This window comes from Micropterus salmoides, unplaced genomic scaffold (genome assembly GCF_014851395.1).
Source record: "Micropterus salmoides isolate LMB-PRFRI ecotype aquatic unplaced genomic scaffold, ASM1485139v1 Ms_hic_scaffold_8, whole genome shotgun sequence".
In the NCBI taxonomy this organism is placed as follows: domain Eukaryota; kingdom Metazoa; phylum Chordata; class Actinopteri; order Centrarchiformes; family Centrarchidae; genus Micropterus; species Micropterus salmoides.
This window is the reverse complement of record NW_024044570.1, coordinates 31138594-31164573: the sequence shown is the minus strand read 5'-3', so window position 1 is coordinate 31164573 and position 25980 is coordinate 31138594. Positions and strand designations below refer to the sequence as shown.

General features: G+C 40.5%; 1 protein-coding gene across 2 annotated transcripts in view; it reads right to left on the bottom strand.

The window, feature by feature from the left end:
* The window catches only part of necab2 (N-terminal EF-hand calcium binding protein 2), a 126274-nt gene that overhangs the window by 45332 nt on the left and 54962 nt on the right, over positions 1 to 25980 (bottom strand). For both annotated transcript variants that reach the window (XM_038706950.1, XM_038706951.1), the window contains exons 6-7: positions 9675 to 9811; positions 9415 to 9539 (exon numbers count right to left, since the gene is read on the bottom strand). In XM_038706950.1, the coding sequence (XP_038562878.1) occupies positions 9415 to 9539; positions 9675 to 9811 (262 nt within the window). The remainder of the gene's footprint in view (positions 1 to 9414; positions 9540 to 9674; positions 9812 to 25980) is intronic.

Sequence of the window (25980 nt, the reverse complement as noted above, 5' to 3'; positions counted from 1 at the left end):
AAACCCATTTGAGTTCTTCCACATTCACCTAATTTAACTTTCCATTCTGTTTCAGCCGGTATTTGAATGTGTTGAAATGTCTGACACTGTCTCTCAAATTATGCGACTGAAAGGTTCACAAACATTTGTTCTGTCTTGTTCACTTCTGTTCGTCTTTTATTGAGTGTAATTTATTTTTGAACTTTCTCCTGTTGAAATTTGAGTTTCTGTAGATGGTAAGATGTGTGATACTAAATAGCAGCTTTTTATTATATTGTAATTGTTAAATGTAAGATATCTTTCTCCACAGCAGATTTTATTGCGCCATTAGGAGCTGACAGAAATCTAGAGGATACAAAATATTAAAGCTGAACCGAATACAAGTTGAATGACACAAAATAGAGTAGCATGGATTTTTACAAAAAAAGAACAGTGTGCAATATATTATACTGTATCTTATTGGGATCAATTACCAGCTACAATTAATTTCCTACTTTCAAAGACTGTTTCAGTAGACAGAAAGAGGCAGGAAAACATATGGCAGCTTCATTCTGTTATCCATTACAGATACATATTGTCAGGCACAGCTGGGTGTGCACTCATAGATGCACACAATACACATGTGTACTCAACGACTTCTGCATACAAGAGCTGTTACATAAAATATACTGTGTATTTAGCCATCAAATGCATATTTAAGACCCCTTGTACAGGGTTTTGTTGCATGTTGTAGTGTAATGTCAGTATACATTTCAGCTGGCAAAATGAACGGTTGCCATCTAGAAATGAGTAGCTGCTTTTGTCTACCTCTGTCTGAAATCAATGACCCATTGTTTCAAAAATTGCTACTAACTGTGTGTGGTAAATCTGCCACCGTTATCACAGAATCATTGTAATGTGCCATGCAATACGAAAGCTTGACAGCTGTACAGTAACTACGGCTTGCTGAACGGTCAATTAGGCCTCACAGGAAAATGTCTGTGAAACATGAAATGAAACATATGGATAATCGGTCACACAATCTACTTCTGTATTTTCTACACACATTCCTACAGTATGTATGTACATGAACACACACACACACACACACACTTGACCTGTGTCTGTGAGTGTATTGAGAAAAGCACTGAAAAATGAACTGCAGCTCATTTACAATTAGAATTTGTCAGTAAAGTGCCAGATGCACTTAAAGGAGATATGAAAATGTTGCATACACCAACAATATAGCAATGGATGCTTGACTTTAAGGTGGTGGTGGATATTTTTAGCGCTCTTATTCTATTTCCCCCTCTTACTCTTTTCCTCACTCTTTGTCTCTTACCCCAGTTGTCTCCCACTCACTGCGTTGTCTCTTCCGCTCCTTTTGCTTTCCCTCCCCTCTCTGTCAGGTTTTCTGCAGAGACTCTCTGATCAATTCGCAGTGAAAACACACCGCGTACACACACACCTCTCGATATGCTATCATGACGTGAAAGGGTAAGATAAGAAAAATTCAAGGCGTCTCCTATGTGTGTATGAGAGGAGGAGAACAATGAGGGAGTGAAGCACTGACTCAGGAGTCCAGGAGTAATTCATACATGAGGATGGGCAGTAGGACAGGGAGAGAGAAGTGAGAGGATTTGGGAGTCATTAATCAATCAACTTGTCCTGACTCAAGACAAAGCGCAGTTGACATCAAGGTCCTCAGCTGTCAGCCCACAGTATAAAAGAGAAGGGGGAGAAAAACTGAGAGACAAGAAAAAGGGAAGACATAAGACATAAGGTTGGGGTAAAAAAGTGTGAGATTGACAAAAAGCACTAAAAGCGGCTTTTCCATCTTTGCCTTGTTTTGGAATCAGGATTTATCAAAGTAAAAATACGTTTTAAGGCACCTGTGGGAAAGTATTGACCAGGTTTTGGAACATTTCATCCAATGTGCCAGGGAACTGAAAAGAAACCTTTCTTATAATCATGACAGCCATTTGACCTTGCTTTGATTTCAGTGGTAACACTTCCATAAGAGGAATGAATAAACTGCTTATAACAGACTACAGTGTAGATGTCAGCATAAGTGTTTATTAATGTACAGTTATACTTCCATCCATCCATTCATCATCAACCGCTTATCCTGCGTACAGGGTCGCGGGGTACACTTATACTTAATCAATGTATTTATTCAACAATTACAGTATAAGTTCCCCTGTGCAGACCGTTAATATTAGCAATCCTCCAGAACACCTGCTTACACAGGCCTACTGTGGACCGTCTCAGGTGCTTATATGTACAGAGAAAAGCATCCTTCCACAGAGAAAAATGTTATTCCACACAGACTGGTGAGTCTTTCCTGTGTCGGAACAACCCCAAGTCATCCAAAAAACAGCTGAGCAAGCTAACAGGCGAGTGCTAATGCTAACTCTGAAGCTGAGCAAACTGATGTATAATCATAAATAATAGAAAATAAGATATGAATTATATTAATTTACTGTGTTAATTAAGGAAGTGCATAGTGTAATTATATTTATAATACAAGTATTCATTTATTTAGAAATACATGCTTTCTTCTTCCATGACAACTAGGCCAACTCGATTAACTGATGAAGGCTCCAAGGCGCAGCTGAAAGCTCCAGATAAAAATGAGTATGTAGATAAATATATATATATATATAATTTTTGTCACCATTTCTGAGCTCAATAACCTTCCAGTGCCACATGTCATTGGCTAGCAGTTTATACATCAGTTGCATACTCGTTTTAGTTGTTGATAAATATGTTAATAATAATTTTAAAATGTCTTTATTTGCTGTCAACTACATTTCAGTGTGTTATAATGTATTCAATATTAGGTATTATTATACTGCTTTAACTGCATTAATGCTAAATGGGGGGTTCCAAGTAAAGTGTTTTAGCCTTACTGCTGGAATCTGGGCACGGCTGCTGGAGCTGATCGTGGCCTTTCTAGACAATGATTCCACCAGATGCGCCGCAGTGCATTTCAGAAGATGCTTGGCGGAGCGACAGAAGCCACGTCAAGCTGTACAGAGCAGATCGAACCGGGCAGGAAGTCAGACACAGAAACGGTATAGAGAATCCGGTCAATTTTCAAAAACCTGTGCATCGTATGTCAAAAATAAACACAATTAACACAACAGACTAAAAAAGAAACAATTTATCTACAGAGCCTACTTAACCATGCTATAAGCACAATAGTCAAAGGCAAATCACACTGATACCAAAACAACAAAATCTGAGCAAGTCAACAACGGCAAAACGCTCCGCTTCTGAATCGACTGCCGTGCCAGTCAGTGCGCTGAATGAGTTGCTGGAACACCTTTATCATCTCCTTCATCATATGCTGACCCTCCTTCATGACATGTCTGTGCACTAAAACCTACTGTGCAGTGACCCTTGCAGTCTGGGTTATTGCAAAAACGACAAAAACATGTTTAATGTTGCTGCAGACATAAAACAGGCCATGGCAGTTTGGTTCAGTGTTACTAAATGTCTTCATCAGAACTTGGAGGCTGTACAATGACCGGAAATGCTCCGGTTTGAAATTCCCAAAGCAGCAGGCAAATGCTGCAATCAAGCAGTGCATTATCCTCCAGCAACAGCCATTGTCCAGCCATTCTGATGGTGAATAGCTGTTCATGAGACACTCACACCACTGTCTCTCAGAGCTGCCTCACGCTATGTTTTACTGAAACGAGGAGTAAATGACTTTCATGTGATGTTTTATTGCACAGTGAAAATGCAGTGCTTGTTAGGGCTGATGTTGAACTTGTCCATCTCCTGGATAAAACCATCTGTCTCGCTGTTCCGCCCTGAAGCAAGGAACTGAACTTCAGAGGGGTACCAGTGCTGTTGCAGATGAACCTGCCAACTCTGAGGTTTTGGAGTGCCCATCAAGAGCTGAACAGATGACGCACAGGAGGTGACCAGTTTGAACCAAGACAGCATTCTATTATGAACCACCGGTAAATCTCACCCAAACCATTACTTCAAATTTTCTGTTAACTTCACAGAATAGATATTTTCTGCAGTACATAACTCAGTGGCCTTTCCTGACACACCATATATCCCGGGATACACTCTGCTGACAGGTGACAGATGTTTGGACACTGAAAGAGGAAAATCCTGTCAGTCTAAGTGGCTGTCTTTGTCATCAACATGAATCAATTCTTCTTCTATGCAGCACTGGAAATGAAGCACTTAGAGAAACTTTTCACTGAGACAAAACGTTTGAGTGTTACTCATGTCATTCTTTCTGCAATTTTATGCCTGAGACTGAAAAATAAGTGACCAAGAAAAGCTGGTGTGCAAACAAGCAGCAATAATTACATTTTTGTGTATAGAATGAACTGTACATAACCTACAATCATTTCTTCATAATGAGACCATATGTGGTTGGCTTATTTTCAATGCTCAGCACAAACAGTGTTCTATCCTCATTAAGGGAGACGTTTGTGTTGAGGCAGATGTATCATCTGTAGACAGTATCTATAATTGGATGACGGTCTCACTTCTTTAGTGCTCTTCTTTAGTGTCATGCACTTTTTTGGTGAAACCTTTCTGAAATTCTGTATTTATTGAAATAGTTTTTCTGCCAGAAGAGTTATTTCATTTAGTAGCCACAGAATTATATATAATATGCACTTTGAACAGGGCTTTCAACATTCCCTGCTTTTACTGTTGACTCTGTTCATAACTCCACTGGTTTACCAGAGAAGCTTTCTAATGACAAAAATTACTTTTTAAAAACTTTTTAAATAGGTTGAATGCAAAAGATGTATTATTTAAGTCAGATGATCTTAAGTCCACAGATATAACTGAGTTTTTATTTATTTATTAGGTTTCTGCAGTGGTTTAAGTTGTTTATGGCATTTTCTAAGTAAACTATATGTATTTTTCCATTAGGGTGCCCACGTGATATGTTGTTGCATTTGGAAGGGTCCAAGACCATCCAGTTTTCACTGGAGGCTTCTTTATTACCCAGCAGCACTTAGGTTTTGTTTTATAGGCCACTATGTCACTATCAGTGGCCTGGGTCATCTCTTGCTCATATCGTCTCTATCAACACATCTGTATGTGGGTCATGTATCCTGGGGTAACAAAATGTCTCTTTTCTTGCCCAGGTTAATCAATAATTAGCTGCCAGCTTCAAAGTATAAAGCAGCCAACAAGGACCCTAATCCTTGTGTTGTCATTATGTAAATGTCATAATTTCCAATACGTCCTGGTTGAAAAGCTGGTTGAAAAGATGTGTAAAATGTACCTATAACATCAAGTTATAAAACACTAAGCAGTTCTACTGTCACTTTGCTCAACATTAAGTGAAATGAAAAAAAGTATACAACTCTTATGTCTGTGCAATACATGTGAAGCTACAGCCAATTGCCATTTGGCTAAGCTTAGCACAAAAACTGAAAAACAAAGGTGTCAAAATCTGCCTACCGACACCTCTAAATCCCAGTAATTAACATATTTTCTGTTGTGTAAAAATGTCATGTTGTGCTTTTATGGTCTTAGTTACTGCGTGCAGCCAAGAAATAGTTGTTTTACAAGTTTACAGTTGTTGCCATTCAACATGTTAATTTGTGAGCTTTAGATAAGGTGACCAGATTTCTGAAATGAAAACAGGGGACATTTTTGGTTTAGTGGTCAGTTTGTCATTAAAAAACATAATGTTATTATATATGAAATAAAACGGGGACAATTTTGGTTTTATAATCTGCCAAATATAACTCTTCTGAATTAAATCAATCATCATTTTGAGGCAGAAACTACCTTTCAGTCAACAAGTAGAGGCCACAATCACTTTCTGGCAAGTAGAATACGGCATTTTATGTGATGTTTTGGCCATTTAAAGGTATTTTAAGGGGTAAAAAGTAGGTTACTGGATTGGTTGGTACATAGCAATAGTCATAAGACATAAGGATGATTGCAAAAGAGATCATGTCTTTATTTTAAATACAATTCAGCAGTAAGTCATGTTAATTATAGGCTTCATTCCGTTTTCCAAATATAAAGAAGAATATTAGACAGAGGCCTACCATACACATAATCCATCGGCAACAACAGGCTTCTATTATTGGCTATAATCACCTAAATGTTATGCCTGGTTACGCTAAAAACACTTAGCCTTATGCTACAATTGTGATTATTCCGTTAAAACAAACCTTAAAGTATCACAAAGACATACATTTGCTATTACCACGGACATAAAGTTTGTTTTGTGTCATGTTTATTTGCACGTTCTGTCAGTTTGATCCAGATAAAAGCAGCTGTAGATGTAAAGAGATTGGGTGATACAGCTTTAACATGCTGCGCGCGCTCCCGCGGACGGCGATCAGTTTTCGGTGGACGATCACTTCATGACACCTGTATGCTCTCTTGTCCAGTCTTTCTGGCCACATCTGTCAACAGCTAATACAGTCTATGATTAATACACAGTTAAAATGGGGACATTTCCGGGGATAGCTCCAGACGGGGACAGGCCACAAAAACAGGGATGTCTGATCACCCTAGCTTCAGAGGCACTTGTTTGGTCAGAGTAAGGCTAGCTGTTTCCCCGTTTCCAGTCTTTATACTAAGCTAAGCTAAACTAATTGGCTGGTGTTTTAGCTTCATATTTAGCGTACAGACATGAGATTGATATCGATCTTCTTATCTAACTGTCAGCAAGAAAGCAAATAAAGAGTTATCTCCCCAAAATGTCACTATTCCCCTGAGTGAACATGTAAAAAATTATTTTAAAACTAAGATTTTCATTAACAACCAATGTGTGGATTTATAGCATTAGCCATTCATTTATGTGTTAACCATAGACAGTGTATATTCAGTGGTGATTTGCACACTTGAATATTCACTGCTACAGTGATAAAACAGTAGCAAAGTGTGTATCATTTATGAGGAAATATTTTTAGAGACAGGATAAAGAGTAAACTGTTCTTTGGCAGCATGCTGTCAGAAACAAGTCTTGGTGTATAAAATAAAGAGCAATCACTGCCATGCCTCATCCAATTTGACAGCATTGTTGGAATCTTTGTGTGTACATTATGCCAAGATACACAAAGGTTTATAAAAAATGAGGTGACTGCATCAGTGACACCATAAATCACAATATCCTGTTAAGGCAAATAAATCTTGGAAAGCTATTTGTGATTTATTTTCAGGTCTGTGCTAAAATGAGTGAAGTCACACACAACTGGCTTGGTATGTATATAATGTGTATGTTGTAACAGTGACAAATACTTCATGTGACCTGTCGCAGGAGTTGCTGTGGTTTTCTGTGTCCTCATGCAATGTGAGGATCACCTATAGGGTTGCAACTAACAATTATTTGCATTATTGATAATCGACCAGTTGTTGCAGCTCTACATCGAACACTTTGTTTATTAAAATAAACAAGATCCATCTCTGCTCTACTGATCACTCGCTAAATCAATAATGACAAAAACTCTATTGATTGTGCCTGTTTGCTCCATAGTCACAGAAGCATCAGGCGCCTTTTCGATTTATGAGTGGACATTTTTATGTTTTCTGATTTGGGTTTGAAGGTATTTTTTGTTCTAATCTAATTTTTACTCTGTTAGGTGAAAACCTGCAGAATACTGTAGCATGTAGCACTAATCTCAAGAAGAATAGGGACATTTATATGAACACACCAACAAGGAGAGTTTCCAGACACTACCTGCCATCAGCTGCATTACCACTCGAGGATAACGAAACAACAAAATGTTAACTGTGATTGACTCCCTGCCAGGCTGATGCTCATAGAGTAAAGTGGAGACGATTTGTAGTTGATGTGAAAAAACATGGTCTACCAAATTAGACAATTATAATGATTTCATATAATTAAAAATCTAACGATTATTGAGTCTACTTTTACTGTAATCATAACAAAACATGGAAATGTGTTTTACATTTACATCTTTACATATAAAAATACAGATCCAAGGTTCCCTGTGGAGTTATGTTATATAGAGCAATGTATTAACCCCCCTGAATGTGCAAGGGGACAGACATTCATGTGCACGAGCATATGGACGGCACGATTTACATCCTGTTGTAGGTTTCACACTTTTCCTCTGATCAGCAGTTAGTGCCAAGAAATGTAGCACTGCACAAACAAAGGCAGTGAAGAAACATAAATGTAAGCAATGCAGAATTCAAAATGCTGTAAAACAAACGGCTTTGCGATTGTTTTATGTGGAAGGAAATGTATTCAACACGTTTATTAAGGCAACACACTATGCATTTTGTTGAGGAACACAACTTTCTTTCTTTACAAGAAAACTGTACATAGCACCTTTAAATTTATTGAGCAATCAGTAACAACACACGTAGCCGTGAACCGATGATGCTGTCTGAAAAGTTGTTCTGAACAATCTGTTTAGACTTTTTAGACTTTAATGTTTATCACAGCGTGGTATTTTTCAGGCTAAATTTAAGTTGCCAAGGATTAGCCTTTGACTGTTCTAACCTGCTGCCCATGGGCAACATGACATACTGACCCCGAAACAATAGCACTTAACACCTTTGACTGACACTTGTCAATAACAACATCGGAGGAGAGATTGATTATGTTTTGCTCTGTCCCTCTGAGGCTTTCATCTCCCTAAGCCTTGACTCAACTGTATTTTTTGTTTGACTCTTCTTCTGTGAAGTTTGCGTTGCGATAAAGTGATGCCGTATCTCAACAACATTTGAAGTGTCTCTTCTTCAGCGAGCAATTTGTTCGAGTGGGTGCAAAGTGTCAAGGAGAGCGTGCGCTGCAGTGTTAACTACCAGCTGGTGGAGGAAGAAAGAGAGAGAGAGAGAGAGAGAGAAAAACGTAACAGTAAAAGAGAGAGGGCGAAATGTAAAAGTGAGAGAGAGAAAGACTAATGAGGGTCCTGCACATCCTCAAAGAGAATCACCAGTCTCAATCATTTTGTGTGTTTTAGCTTCTGTAACACGCACACACACCCACCCACGCGCACACGCCATAAAAACAGCACTACATAGCAGATTTTAAGTGTTAAGAGCTGACTGGTCTCATATTCACACTCATGGGTTTGACCACTGCCTTCTCACCATTTTTTGTCCCCTCATCTTCATCTTCCTCCTCTCCTTATCCCCCCTTCACTTCTCTAAACCCTGTCTCCTCTTGTCTCCACCCATTTATCTGTGCTGCCCAGTCTGCTGTAGGAAAACTGCAACACACCTATGTGGGTGGCAGATTGAGGTGTTTTACAATGGAGAATAAATCACTTTTGTGTGTATGTGTGTGTGTGTGTGTGTGTATTTCAGTACATTTGATGAAAAACTGCTGAATTTGATTTCTATTCACCAAGCGTGCCTTCCCCTAACTAAAGGCTGTGGATATAAGGCTAATCATACAAGTACATGACGGATTGGCCTCCAACCACAAATTCAGTGGAGTTGCTGCAGCGTGTAGGTGTGTGTGTTTGTCACCTGAAGCAGTGTTGATGGTCCTGACAGCCTCCCTGGCACTGACTCTGTTGTTAGGGGGATAGTCAGGGACGGTGTTTTCATTGCGCCTCTCTGACATCCGCGGGCTCACCTTGGCAGGTAGATGACTGAAAGAGAGAGAGAGAGACAGAGATGTCTTGACCAGAAAGGATTTGTGCTTGAGACGCAGTCCTGAACACACACACACACACACACATATTCATACATAACAGCCTGGCACAGTGAAACCCTGACTGGCTCACCCTGACTGGCTGTGCTGCTCATCAATGGCGTCCACGGCACTCTCTACAGAGCTCAGGAGAGATTGGATCTGATTGGCTGATTCCTTCAGCAGGAAACGGGTCACAAACTGCTCCACGTTGGTTCCTCTCTCATAAACCTGGGAAAACAAAAGAGTACAATCGTGCATATGTAATTTATAAAACCTTCTTTAAATCTGAAAGTGAGTCCTTCTGTCGGAGGTTTTAATACCAAAATGTCAATCAGCAGGAAATTCATTTGGAATAAAATATCTTTCACGCATCACAGCTTTCCTGTTTCTCGCTCTCTTCCCTCCACTCCTCTGAAAGGATTTTCCAGCATATATCTCTCTCAGTTCCTTCTTTGCATCCATTTGACAGTTGAAGGCATTCTCAAGGTGGACAGGCGGCATGCAAGGCAGCCAAAACATACTAGTACGTTTCACACTCTCTTCTGCCATCTTCCTCTCTCCTTTCTCTTTCCGAGTCTTCCTCTGATTTAAAGTTTGTGTTAGGCCTGATGTAAACCTTAAAAACTTTTGAGCCTGATCTTGCCTGGCACGTGGGGAATTCAAAGTGTTGTGTTGTGGGTTTTACTGTATATCATTGCAGAATCCGTGGGAAAAACTGGAGACCAGACTGAATCCACCTTCTCTAAAAACACAACAGCACTATGACAAAAAAGGCATGGAAATCAATAAAGACTTCAGTCACTACTCAAAACAACACTGATTCACATAGACATAAATTCAGCTCAAAGTGTACTGATCCATAAGATATCAACATAGACCTGTTTTAAATTGTCATATCTGCTGCAATGTCCATCCAGAAACAGAATTTACACTGATAGATCTGTGAATGCTGGACTAAAGCTCCTGCTTTAAACTGTAATGACCTTATCACTGCCACCTTTAAATTATTTAGGGATTTGACTGTTCACTAAAAACACCTCCCCCGGACTGTGACTGTCCAATCATAGCTTAGCAACCGTAACTAGGCACAGCAGGCTTGTTAAGCTTTGGATTTCTCCTCAAACTGTGTGCCCAATTCATTGCATTTAAAGGGTTTGAACATATGCACCGTTGTTTCTGTCTTTCCAAAATCAAAAACATAAGAGCAAAATTATAAAGAGGGGGTTGAACAACGTGATTGACGAGTTTTACCCAACATTTTGCTTGTGTTTGACTAGCTAGTGACAGTTTCAATTGACAGTGACTAGCTAGAAATGAGAAATGGTGGTATATCTGCCACCATTAGGCCTATTACTGTAAACTGCATAAGTGTAGCAACATTAACTAAGGGGGTTTGAAGCCTGGCAAACAATTGACTTTGGGGCTCTACATTAATATTTCACATTTGATGAAATGCTGCTCAGACATGGTAACATGCCAGAATAACACATGAAAACCTCACTATTAAACGCCAGGCCATAATTGACTACATGCGTACTCCAGAGAGCGCGGAGTCAGTCGGTCATGTCAGCTTTACTGTCAGAAGTCACAGTGCAGTGATTCAGGGAGACAATTAAGGTTCCTGTGCAGTCAGCCATTCTCTGCTGCGCTCCAATCAAAGACAAACGCTCCCACGAGACGCAGAATCACACAGGCCGTATTGACTTCCATTATCAAAGTCAGTGGCTTTTACTCACGCACACACGTGTCCACACTCAAACATGCAGCCTCGCAGAATTAGAATCCTCGTCGGCTCATGTGTGAAATAGTCCGGTCAGTATGTTATGGTTTTCAACAGCATTCACTGAGAGCATAAAACACACACATTTATATGTAACACAACCAACAGAAATACTATGATTACAGAATTTAGACTTGGGGTACCATTTTCATTTGCTATTTTATTTTAAGAGGCACTGATGACTCACTAATGACTACCATGCTGAGATTCAATTACAAGTGGGATACAGATCTAACTAAACCAGAAATGATACACATGAATTTTGACAGTTTTCTTGGAGAGATTACAAGTGCATTATGTGTCCATTATGAATTCATTATGGACACTTAGTCATTAAATAGGAATATGCTGCTAGATTCTTGACACAGCATGCCATTTATTTGGCATATTGATGCATGCTGATATATTTTCTCCGCATAGTTATGCACATTTATTTGAAGCGATACAATGAACAAACAAAGTTCAGAAATTGCCTTCAGTGATGTTACAAAAGTGGTGTTAAAAATGGAAGGATGTGTGCGCTCACATACTTGTACGCATACAGTAAGTGCTCGTTCATGTGTGTGCCTGTGTGTGTGTGTGATTGCTGACCATAACTGTTAAACGCTTGACTGCTTATGCACCTGGACTACCTAATTAGATTAGCTTGATTAGATTTGCATCATTGAGTAATGATGCCACTGCAGCAACAATCCTAACAGTATGCATCAAAGTAAACCATACAAACAATATTTGAGAAAAAGGATAATTTAAAAAATTGAAGTTATAAATATTAAAGCCACCACGTCTAAAGTAACAACATTCCTGACTCCTACTCCGCATCAATTGTCAATTTTTGTCGCCTTTTGAAATCAACAACCCAACAGTCCCACCTGCATCCCATGTTATCTGCATGTTATTGGCCAGTTTTTAAAAACTGGAAAAGCCCTAACAACTCCGCTTCCAAGAAATGGAACAATGGAGAACAAAGTGTTCTGAACTTCGCCAGGTTAACCTTATAGTGGATCTTGTCAGTTGTCACTGTACATACCACAGTGGTTCATACATCAATAGATTAGCACAAACCAGTCAACATACATAAAGCCTTGAGCTTTTAGGGCCCCTTGATTTCTGGAGACCGAGGCCAGTTGCCCAATTTGCCCAGTTGGTAATCCAGCTTTGCTTCTGAGAATCAAGGAATCTAGCAACAGCAGAACATACAAAATACAGTGCAAGTTCATGTGTACCTGCTAAAAAAGGTGTGTTGTGTGTTGTGTGAAATCGTAAGTTCTATTTTTATAAAACGGCTCTTCCTCTCCGGTATCTCCTCTCTGTATGTGTCTATCATGCCCTCTCCCGCTCTGCCCGAGCGTGTCCCATGGGCCCGGCTACAAAACCTGGAATAGAAAAGCTGTGATCTATAATTCACACAGATCACTGACCCAGGAGGAGATACATGGTCTGTCTTCGCTGGCTTGGTGAACACTGCCTGGTGATTAGCTAACAGTGTGTATTATTGTAAGCATCTGTGCGTGTGTGTGTGTGTGACTATCTGCTCAGATCTGTGAGTAGCTGTGGATGTGAGTTTGAGGCAGTAGTGTATGTGAGTGTACGTTTGTGTTGGTGTGCCTGGTTCAGTGTGATGTTTGATGACCCAGCTCTCCAGAACTTATCACAAACACAGGGTTCAACATCATCATTTTTCATACATCACCAAAGGCTTCGTTTGAAATAGCACACACAAGCAACACGCATGGAGCATCATGCTTCAGATCTCATGTCTTCCCATCTTCTTAAGGTTAACAAAAAATCTCTATTATCATTCATGTACGCATCTGCACACACGTATAGCAGAGCCCTCCCCTGCAGCGTGCACACACACACTCACATACACACCCAAAAACACACACAGTATTTTGTGATAAGATGGCGGTGGCTGATTACAGGGGGTTGTAGAGGTGGTAATCAGTGATTATAGATGTTGCTCTAGTTAGGGGAAATTATTCCATCTTCAGAGCCTCAGATGGAAATGCAGAAGCTTTGTGGAGGGGCAGCGGTGACAAGGATGTAGGCATCCCATTTGACTGGCATAAACAGCTGATAACGCCCCAGCGCAATGTTTTCACTCAAAAAGAGTGTGAGAAATATTCCAGATTACTCTTTTTAAACTTTGACTGATGCATTTCACAAACCAATCACTTGTGGACAGGAATATATATTCACATATCTGCCACATAATATTATTCTGAGTATAGTACAAATAATTCTAACATATTAGCAGCATTAGAAATCAGATAAATGAATTTAAAATAAATTTAGGTCTAAGTGAAGTAATTGTAATTGACCCTTCACTAATCCACGCCCCCTTAATTACTGTTGCTAAGTCCGACAAACTGTCATACCTGTCGGATTTTTATCATGGCGCTGCCACTGTTTATTACTTCACAAATATTGTCTAATTTTTGGGAAAAGCGATCTCAGAAAGAAGCAGACAGTTTTGCAGTTGTACTGTGCATTTGAAGGTTGTATTCAGGCTGTCAAACTGACATGAAAAAAATAAAGACAGAAGCTAAACCCTACAGATCAAAGAGTAAAAATGAACAACCGCATTATTCCTGACTATTGAGACAGAGGACAACGATATTAAGGATCAACACTGTTCCTGTACAGCTGGGTAGGGCTCTATTCACTATTACAGTCATTAAAAAGCAGGACAGTAGGGCTTTATAACATTACATTCAGTAGTAAGTTAGCTAGCGTTAGCTAACTAACATTACATTACATTAGGAACAATACACAGGATACATTTTTCTGGATTTGTTTTAGGTTTTGGAAAGTGAATAAATCGTACTTCTCCTTTCATCCTCTCTTGGTAGTGACTATAACTAGTGCCCCAGGAACAGCTTTGACAATATCTTGGAAAAATACAGCAAAAAAAGTTACGACTCCTTTTGTATTAGAGTCAATGGAGCGCAGCAATGAAGGTGTCAGACCTGTCACAACAGCCTTCACAATGTGTGGGGACAAGTGTGAGAGTGTCAAGCGTAAGGCATTTTGAAGGTGTTGCAAGCTGACCATCGTTCAGATAGATGGGTGAGAGAGGGGATTTAAGTGTTGCTATTGATCCTCTAATAATTCCCAATATCCCTCAGTTTAGCCTGAAGGAGCTTGATTAGTCTCACAGGAGGGAAGTCAAGCCGCCTTAGTCAGCTCTCAGAGGGGAGGAGAGGAAAGGAGAAGAGGTCTTTCTTCTCCATTAAAAAATATAGACCTACTCTACGGTACCATCCCTCTATCCCTCTATCCATGTGTAAACATTTACACACAGCAATGAAGGTGTCGGACCTTAGTTAGAGCGAGACTTACTGCGATGTGATGCGTATTCAGGCGTGGCTTAGCGAAGGGTCAATTGTGAAAGGACGCTTGTCGTGATAATGTAGATGACAACACAGGTTTTGTCTGGGTACTATTTAAGTCACTTAAATAATCTTCTTTCAGTCTGATTTAATAAGCTGCTTTTAATGATGATCCTGCATATAATCACATACACAATCGTTGACAAGCTCTACCCAGTGTCAGGCCATTTGTCTTCAGCTTTCAAGTTATCTCATTGACTTCATTCACTCTCACAAACTGGGAGGGCAGAGGTCAACATCTCACGATAGAATGTAATGATGGAGTACTGCATTATGAGACAGTGAGTGGCTCTCTCCCTGTATAACCCCCAATCAAGAATAGTGTAATAAAATAACAAATAATTAGGACATAAACATTTGGCACTGGCAGTTCTTTCCCAGACCAGCCCCCCACAATCATTTTAACACCACCTACCACTACTCCATCTTTGTGGTGCCCTTAAATATGCATACTGTACAATTCCCCTAATACACAACAAAGCTGAGTAGAAAGTGTCATGGACAAGTGGACCAGAGTCTAAATTTTTGCACATTTAGTGGCATTCGCATCTAGATTGTTAATTTTTTGGCTCGCAACTCCTGCGCTCCCCACTTTTTTCGTCCATCTTGACAATTGACAAAGACGTCCTCCTTTATCGACAGATGTTTGGCTCTCAGCCGTGGCATCTGACACAAGAAACAGACGGAGTACAGAGGGGGAGGGATGGGGCCGGCCCACTGGGAAAATGCTGGTATGACTGTAGTGTTGTTTAGTCTTAATAATGTCACAGCAGCCTTCACAATGTGTTGGGACAGGTGTGGGAGTGTCAAGCGTAAGGCATTTTGAAGGTGTTGCAAGCTGACCATCGTTCAGATAGATGGGTGAGAGGGGGGATGAAAGTGTTGCTATTGATCCTCTAATAATTCCCAATATCCCTCAGCTTAGCCTGAAGGAGCTTGATTAGTCTCACAGGAGGGAAGTCAAGCCGCCTTAGTCAGCTCTCAGAGGGGAGGAGAGGAAAGGAGAAGAGGTCTTTCTTCTCCATTAAAAAATCTAGACCTACATTACTGTACCATCCCTCTATCCCTCCATGTGTAAACATTTACACACACACATTACACTTCTCAACATATTCTCAAAGGTCCCGCGACCTTGTAAGCAGGATAAGTGGTTGACGATGGACGGATGGATTCTCAAAGGTTAAGTCTCTGTGGTTTTATTATTTCTCTGCCTGACCATGTTCTGTTGCCTGGCTGCACTCTGAGACTTTCTTACAGGCGACACAGTTCCTGAACTACCTGTTAGAGAAGTGTCCACTTCAGGCAGATGGTCACGTTGATTGAAGGCAATAGATGGTGACGGTTTCTCCTCAGTGTCTCTTGCGGTCCGTTGACCAGGTAAGCTTGTGGGGCTGAGGTGCACAGATGTCACTGTGCTTAAGCATCAGAAATCAAGTCTCCAAGTGACAGTCTCACAAGATCTTTCGCTGTGTGTCTCATATTGAAAAATCTTGCATCCATCCGCTATTTCTCCCTCTCCTTGCGCCGAATAGTTTGCAGAGCTGGCTGCAACATGGATCTGGACATAGATAGGTGGGTAATGTACTGTGTGAAGCTGAACGTGAGTAACTGTGCTGGGCTGTGGCCGTTACCCGGAGGTGTGGCTCTGTAGACCATCAAGGCACCCTAGGGGTCTTTAGCCACAAAGCCTTGACAGTTAATCTAGGGGTATTTAGGACTGCTGGTTACATGATCATAACCATAGTTTAAAGCAAACTCCTTCATCTCATGACCAGAGAATGGTTTGCCGTTGTCACTTACGAGTGTCTCACGATGTTGTGTCGTGAAAGTATTAACATCTGTTGAGTTTGTTGGGATGAGCTCTGCTATCTCTATACATATACTACTAGCAAGTACTGTTGCCTAGAGTAAATAAAGTTTTTGTTCTGGAAGCTTGGTTGGCATCAATGTTTTTTTTTTTTACATTGACTCTTTCCTTGATGCGCACACTGCAGCTAAGGACTAGCTCACGCAGTGTCAACTCACGGTACAAATTACTAAGTAATCTACTAGGAATTTGCACTTGCATATATTGGATTAGCCAACTTTTTGCCTGACAAAGACCACAAAGGCAAAGTACTGCATGACACTGGAATTCAATTTTCCCACATGGGTCCATGTAGCACTGACAATGCAGGATGACATCAACAAAACTGTCCACCTGTTACCTGTCAGTCCGTATGACTTCAAGCTTACAACTTGTGGTTCACAACGTTTAATTTTTTTCCTTTGAACCAAACTACAGGTGTGAAAGCACCCATAAGGCCTGCAATAGACACGGCTATAATACAGAGGATACTTCCCAGCAGTGCCAAGCTCTGTATTGGGGGATCCCCACCCCCACATTCCTCCTGCCACAGAAGAAACAGTGAGAGAAAGACATACTCACAGTCTCGCAGAGAGAAAGAAGAGAGTGCACACATTGTAGTTTCCAGCATGTAGCCTGTGAGCAGTTTTCTGTTCATGAACTTCCTTTCAACTGCTCTTCAAACAGCTTGAGGCAGTACAACGCCCACATCTAAGCCCACCAAGGTGTGCTCTCTGGAGGCTTCCTGAGCTTAGAATTTCTTATTACTCTTTATTGGTTTTGGTCTTTTTTTGCCATGGCAACCAATAACAGTTCTTTATGTTGCATCAAGTCTGAATTGTCTGTGTAGGAAAGAAGTTGAAGAAGAGGGGGTTTAAGTGGTGTTGCTTTTTGTATTTCAAGAGGTATCAACTTTTATTTCACTGAACCAGCAGTCTCCCTACAGTAGGTCTCTATCTGCAAGAATAACGGAGGTTTGATGTGTTACGAAGCACATGCGCAGCTCCCCGGTTGGCCCGCTATGTCCGAAAGCCTTAGCTTCACACATCAACTAATTAAAATGGTATCCTAGCAACCCCAGTCAATATGTCTCCAAGCAACTCCATTTCCGCAGTGTGCAGGAAATGATATCTTAGCAGCAAGCCTTTTACATTTAGAAACATATTCCTTTTAAATGTCTCTTCTCTCTTCTCACCATCCTATGCTTCCTTGGCTCATTGTTTTGTTAAGCAAGCGAGTACATGCACACACCCACTCAGCCTCTCTCCTCTGCATCCATCCTTTTTCACTATACCATCTTAAGCTTTCTCATGTGACAAAGATACTTTCTGACCATAGAGTTCAAGCATGTCTACACTGCCTGTGTGTGTTTGTGTGTTTTTGTGCGTGTGTTTGAGCACTAATGGTGGACTAGTACGAATGACCACCCGCTGCTCCTCCTCTAGAGACATCTACCAGTCCATTAGCAGGACACTAACCTCAGCATGGACACACAGGCACACACAAACACACACACACACTATGCAATATCGGCATCTAGTCTCTGGTTGGATTTTGTGGCCACTGTTTAAAGCTGTAGCAAAGGAAGTAGGTATCTTTTCAACACTGACATTCACATATTAAGCGGGGGTCTGGAAGTCCTCCCCCATAACATTTTTGATCAATTCAATATCAATTTATGGTGGAAATATCTTTATTTATGTAAAGGGAAACACTACATCGCATGTGTGTTTTTGTGGCAGGTGACAATTCAAAACATAAAAATAGAATAGAATAAAATGCAGTAAGGTGTCAGGCTTTACTCTGCTATGCATTGGCCTACGTTATTGCTCTGCTGATGTGGTAGTATCCCCTTCAGACACAGAACCTTATTTGGGAAAGTATTGGATGAGACAAGTGTGCTTCTCTTCTTCAAGGTGGAAAAACACCTCTAATCTCACCACAAATCCACACAAATGTTAACTTCAACACCTCCGATAAAGTGCGACAATCCCAAACAGAGCAAAGGTGTTTTTAAGTGAGGGAGAGACGCAGAAACAGCAGAGACACAGAGCTGCCGGTCAGAGGAAAGACCCCACACTGCAGTCCAATTTTTCTTCTTCTAAAATTATGACTTCATTTTCAAAATCTCAGATTACTATACCTTTTTTCTAACAGTGGCCCTAATCCTCTGTTATAGACATGTCCGTCCCTACCCAATTCACGCCTTGACTGTAGCTACTTAGAGAATGAGAAATAAATCTAACATAATAGATACATACAGGAAACATCTTCCCTCTAAGAATTGAAATCATTACTAAACTGTATGTACAAGCTAGTGGAGAAATAACTAATTACACCAAGTAAATAATAATTTGTCAGCTTGTGGTTGTGAAGAGGAAGTGTAATAAGAGCTATAATTGTGATTCAGCCATTAGCTACAAGAGACTACGTTATGTGTGCCAAACTCATCGGTTAGACTTCAATCCAAAACCTATTTCTCTTGTGTCGTCAAAAGTTAAAACATACTGCTAAATGTGTCAGCTAAACAGCGGTTTCAACCAATTAAGTGAGCTAACATTTGCCTAATTAGCTGACTTGCAACTTTTTATGCAGTCTATGGCTAGCAGCTGATAAAATCTGGCAGCTACAGTTGAAATTTCAGCTAGGAGCTAGAAAAGAGAAACCTTTTTTTGTCACAGTCTGAATTCAAGCAAGCATTTCAGTTGGTAAATCTGCCACAGCAACGTAAACTGTAGGGGAGAGCGGGGTGTTTTGAGCCTGTGGAGAAGTTGAGCCACAACTTGTTTCTCGGCAACCATAGACAAAAATGGTTATATGACTACACAAAAACCTCGGGGAAGATGACCAGATATTTGACTGTAATTTTACATCTTATGCATCACTGAAATGATGTGACATTATGCGTCCCAGGGATGCACCACATCCTAAAATATAAGTACACATTTTAATTGGAGACCTTACTGTCATGTCCTCATTTTAAAGACACATCAAGTAAAAACTGGCTTAAAGAAGGGGGTAAGTAGGCCCAAAAATGACCCAAAAAACCCTGTGACACCCTGTCGCACATGAGAGATGCAACCGTATTGCTTAGATTATAAACTCTCTGCAATCAAAAAAATATATATTTTTGGCGATCTGCGTTGGTGTTTGGCAGGTGAGTGTGTAGAATTACGGTGTTTCTGCCATTGTTCTACGTCATTAAACCGTGTTTATGCTGCGCGATCATGCGCAGTAGACGCTGGTGCCAACAGGAAGTAGTATTTTATTGGTCCAAAACTGGCTTCACTGCTCTCCATTCAAATCAGCGGGGTGGCTTCGTCCAGTAATATACTGTCTGTGGGCTCAACTCACTTCGCCCTCCCCTACATGAGCCATGGAAAGGCACAGCAACAGTAACTAAAGAGAGCGGGTCTTAGCGAATGGTCAATTTTACCCTAAATGTTTTTAATTTTTCTACAACCAAAACCACAGTAGAATAACTTGAGAGATGCTATAACCACATGAAATTTACAAACGCACACACTGACATTTAAAACTGAGTTAATTCATCATCATGGCAGACATTTGGGTTTGCAGTCAGGACTGAACACAGCTATAAAAAGAAAGAGATAAGACATTACCAAATATTTGGTTTATTGGAGAGATTTAACTGGTGGCAGTGCCCGTTGGAAGTGTGGACGTGGTTAACAGCAGGCAGCGTGCCTGAGTTTGTTTCTAAACAGAAGGCGAGCCCACTAACAGGCATCAGAAACATACAGACTCTTCAGATATCATGCCAGCTTCATCGTGCTTTAGAGAGAGATGAGAATGATGGAGGTCGAGGGTGGAAAGAAACAGTGGGAGAGAGAGAAGGAGCTCAAGGAAAGGGAGATGGGGGGGGGGGGGGGTGTGGAAAGTTTGAAAAACTGGAAGGTTAGGAGTGGGGGTTAGGAAAGAAGGAGGAAAACATACTGTTCATGATGTTGAGCTTTGTTTCATTTGTGTGTTTTACTTTCTCATTCAACTATATATTCAATCTCTAAGTGGAGTCTCGTTTCACCCAATTACCCATCCACCTCTCCATCTCTCTCTTTTTCACACACACACACACACACACACACACACACACACACACACACACACACACACACACACTGACTTTCTCCTTCTCACTCCTACAGTCCTCTGCATTATTCATGCTTTGGGTGTAACCTCATCAGTCAACACACACACACAGCTGACAACACAACACACACTCTGCCAGTTCTCATTCTCTCTACACACACACACACACACACACAAATTATTAATGTCCACATCATTAACAGTTGTCAGAGGCACTGATGATGCAGTCAATCTGTCAGTCACCTACTTGGTGGAATTGTCGCTACCTCTGTTCTGTACAGAACAACACCTTGTAAGAGCAAACCGCAGACAGGCGAATATTTATGCATATACAAATATGTTACAGTAACAGGCTGGCTGCTCCTCTGCTGTGCTGTTGCTCCAATTTTGAGAACAGCTGACTGGAAATACCCTATCTGCATTGCTAATGTAGGATAGACAGAGAGTTGTACTCTGATGGCTACTACTGTTAACAATACAGGCTGTTTCACTGATGGAGATGAAGGTGATTTGATCTGGACTGCAGATAAAACATCAGCCTCGTCAAAATAGTAGCCAAACCTTTGCAGCTTTTAATATCTACGGTAAACGGGTTTCAGGTAGCTTATTTATGCCACCGTGTTGTTATAGTACAGCGTCATCTTCCTAAATACAACTGAGGTGGGCTTGAGTTTAATTGAAACAAGTCTATAAAACAGATGTAGAGAGGTGAGAGAGTAGAGGATCTGCAGGGAGTAGAGATGACCAAAGCTGAACATCTGTGCTGCTGGATGGCAAATGGGGCCCCTGGAGACATGTGGGGGATCAATCAGATTTGGATTTATACATAGATGGAGTCTACAGTGCCGTATATACAGTGCATATGTGTGTATATTATATATACACGTGCCTATATTGTATATTGTCTCAATATAGAGTATTTAGGGAAAAAAGCACATAAAACGTCTTTGTCTTTGTAAGGGACCGCAACTGGCAGGAGTCAGGGGGTGATGTAAGAAAGCAAGCGTGAGGATGGGCAAGATGATCAGCCCCACCAGCCAATAAGATGCAAGGTGCAACTGTTTCCACCCACCCATCTCAGTCAAGTCATGGCAGAAAGGAAAAATTTCAAATTTCTTAATTGTCGATGTTTGAAAAAAACATAGATGTGGTGGCAGCGGAAGTAAGCAAGTAATACTGATATTGTTAATCAGCCAGCATCTACTGTTACAGCGAGGAGGTAAAAATCATTCATCTGCTTTGTCTGGTGAAAAGTGTCTCTGTTCATCTTTCCTTTTAAATGCATAATCTGTATATTCGATCAAGCTGTTTGTTTAAAATGACAAGTAATAATATATTATGACAGGATTTTTAGAACCCTGTCTGTCAAAACCTCTGCTACAGCCTACAGCTTGGCCATATGCTACGACTGGAATGCTACGCCATGACCCCTTAACCCACAATTGTAAGTCCCTCCTAATGGTAGAGTCATTGTTAGTGGTAGCTCTGTCTGTAGCTCGGTCATATACATGAACAAAACAAGTTTTACAAGAATGAGATAAGTATAGGCTACGCTGAAGTACAAATACTTTAGCAAAGTAATGGACCACTCAGGAGCTGAATGATGAAATGCGACCATGTAATCATCAATGATCAGTTTCACTGACGGAGCTGCTGAGCTTAGTCCTCATAGACAGTGATGGCAGCCATGAGAAAGAAGTCGAGCTTTGTTTTTGACCTCCCTATCTTTCTCCCACTGTGTCTGACCCCTTTACTTATCACTAACTTGTATTCTATGAAATCACCTCCTACGCACGCTTCTTGTTTGCTCCATCACTCTTTCCTTAATTTCCTTTCTCTATTTTTTCCTAACTCTACATCCGCTTCCTCTCTTACAGTTAGTTCTTTCTTTTCTGATATTCTTTCTTCACCCTGGCTTCAATTCATTATTAACGTCCTCATTTGTCTCCTCTCTTCATTCTCTGAGTGTAACTTTACTTCTTTAACATCCAGCCCACCGGCTACAGCACCCTGCGCCTTGATTATCAGGGAAACTGTGACCCTGCTCAACAGGTTGTATAGGTGGAGGGATGCACTTGCTCTCAAGGTTGACACCACTGTGGTAAAATCACCTGGAGACATTCAGTCATTTGTAATCATTAAAACTGCCATGTATGTTATTTATAATGTGCCCTCACATTCTAGAACAAATTATCTACCATATTATGCTGAAAGGAGATGTCTACTGATAATATTTCACTTAAGCTAATTCAACTTATAAAATTTAAATTACTAAACTGATGATTTTGCTATGCAGTGTTTCTTCTTCCTTTAAATTAGCAATTTCTATCATCTGATTGTCATCGAAAGGAGTCAGTATTGAAAATCCTTAGGAGATAAAAAAAACAATTACTGAATCAAAAAGTATGCCAAATATAATACAATACAAAAATATTAAATGAATAATAATAATGTTTAATAATAAAGTGTAAAAAATAAAATCAAGCTTTATACTTTTCCCTTAAAGCTATAATTCTTACGATTCAGGAAAAGTCAAACGATTCAGGAAAAGTCCTTTTTTGTAATGCCATTTCACATTTTTTCTGCAGTAGCTATTCATTGTACTTAGGTAATCATCTCTCTATGTGGTTTTTTTTTTTCATGTTGGATTCAAATTGCCTTCACAAGAACAAGAGATTCTCAGGAAAAGGGGAATGAATTTAATCCAGTGTTACTGTTTATAATATTATTGCTTATTGATATCAGCCTCACTGTCTAATGTTCACTCTTCAGCAGCCTGCCAAAAACTGCAGTTCCTTGAGTGGCCACTTGAGGCTTGCTCCAAAAGCAAGTCAATCCCATAGAGCCCCCATGTTAAAATACCCAACTTTACATCAGAAATAAATATGTTTACAGCCTGGTACAAGATAAACAGTTTTGTTCTCTATTGTAAAGGGGTGAATTTTTATATACTTTACCCATTTCAATTATTTTAAGACTTAAAGTTGTCTGCTTGCGTCCCAGATCACTTTGAAACCACTTCTAACAGGTTTGATGCCCAGGTTTGATCCTCTTTGATAATTATTGTCCGATCTCTAAACTGCCTTTTATTTCAAAGATTCTTAAAAACAAATTTTTCTAAGCAGCTCCGTGCTGCTATAGAAAACAATAGCATTTGTGAAATGTTCCAATCTGGGTTTTGTCAGTTTCACAGCACTGAGACAGCCACTCTCAGAGTCACTAATGACCTTTTAATGAATGCTGACACAGGCATGTGCCCAGTAATGGCACTGCTGGACTTAAGTGGTGTCTGTGACTGTTTTATTTATCTTTTACTGAATCATTTAATGTGTTTAACTCCTTAGTTTTTCAGTTTTTTCTGCTTTTGGTCTCTTTGGACACATTTAATCATTTATTTTTTCCCCCGTGTAACATTTATGAGAACATATGAGAATTAGTTAGCTGTGTCCATGTGCTGCCATGTGTGGACAGGAGGAGGGTGTTTTTTATTTGTATTTATTAACTGATTGGATATTAATATTATTTGTGTATTCAGTTATATTTTTGACTTATAAGCACCAAGCTGTGTTTGTTGACTGATTGGCCTATTGTCAGTTGTGGGGCTCATAAAAATGATCATATTAAAATCAAACTAGCTCTCACAAGAATAAAAATTTAAGAGCACAGGCTCAGATTACTGTATTGCATATGCACTTCGTCTGAAACCCCATTAAGCCCTAATGAATAAGTGATGAATACAACGCAAACTCATATCGTACCCACTGATTGAGCCAGCTGAGATGTTTTACACTCTGACTTCTGCTTCACCCTCTTATTCTTCACTTCCTGCAAACCTCTCACCACACCCCCCTTGCCTCACCCACTCTCCCAGTATCCTTTTTTTCCCTGTTGCCCTTTCTCCATTCTCCAGCATTGATCTTCCTCCTGTCGTGCTTTCTTCATCACACGTTATTGTATACAGACCAAATCGCCTCCCTCTGCACCATGATCTGCTTCACCTTAATCTTCATGAAGGAAAGAGGAGGGGATGAAGAGGATGAGGTCGGGGAGGCACTGATGGCTTGGGGGTGGAAGAAGACAATAGAGTGGAGATGAAAGAGGAGAAGATAAGAGTAAAAGAGAGGCGGGGGGAGAGGAGATGGGGAGGAGGAGTCAGATGAGAAGCGGCTAAAAAAGCTTGTGGGGGGGTTACTCACCTGCACGAAACAATCTTCTGAACCGATTTTGAAAAAAGATTTAACACAACGTTAGTCTGAAGGAAACTGTGTGCGTCTGTGGAGTTGTCAATGAATGTGGTGGCTCGCTCAGTGGAAGCTTGAAAAAATAAGGCTAATGAGAGCGGCTCATTAAACATAGCATTTATACTGGACAGACAGGACAGGAGATTTAATGAATTCCCCTCTTGTCTTTTTGTTGCCTGCTTCAGCTCTCACCCCACCCCCAAAACACACGCATACAGTACTCTTGGGAGGGGCCATTATTTATCTCCACCTGCTGGAGAGCCAATTAAAATTGTTTTCTGGAACCACTTCTGACTCTGATAGTGCCATAAAAGCTTTTGCAAAAAAAAAAAGAAAAAAATTAGTTGAAACAACACTGTATTTGGAGCATTTCAACACATTTGTTCCATCCCTGAGGATTACATATTTGTTCTCTAACGCCATCTAAATTATGCCATTCAGAGGCCTCATCTGGGAATATGAGTAAGATGCTGCTGTAGTTAAGAAGCAGACAGGCAGGGGGGCTTTCTCACAATCCGTCTTGACCAAACAGACTCGTTGTCGTCCAAAAGTTTTCCCTTAAACTTTTCTTCACTGCTCATCATTTTTAAATGGCAGTCATCTTTGATCTCACAAAATTAGGACTCCCTCGTGGAAATGAGTGTAGCCACAGGAACAGCAGTACAGTATGAAACTGTCATGGATGCCAAACAGACTTTGACCTTCACTCTACATGCCTTCATCACCTCCTGCTTGGACTACTGCAATGGTGTCCTGTACGGCGCACCCAGCAAAGTCCTGGACAGGCTACTATGTGTGCAGAACTAGGGTGCCAGGGTTCTCAATCACCCCAGTCCTCACTCACCTTAGCTGGCTCCTGGTCAAATTCCTCACCCTTACAAAATCCTCCTCCTCACCTCTAAATACCTCCATGGCATTGCCCTCCTGTACCTACTGAAACTTCTCCATCCCTACACCCCCTCCTGGAATTTGCGGTCCACCGATAAGGGCTTGCTCTCCGTCCCCCGCAACAGACTGTGGACTTTTGG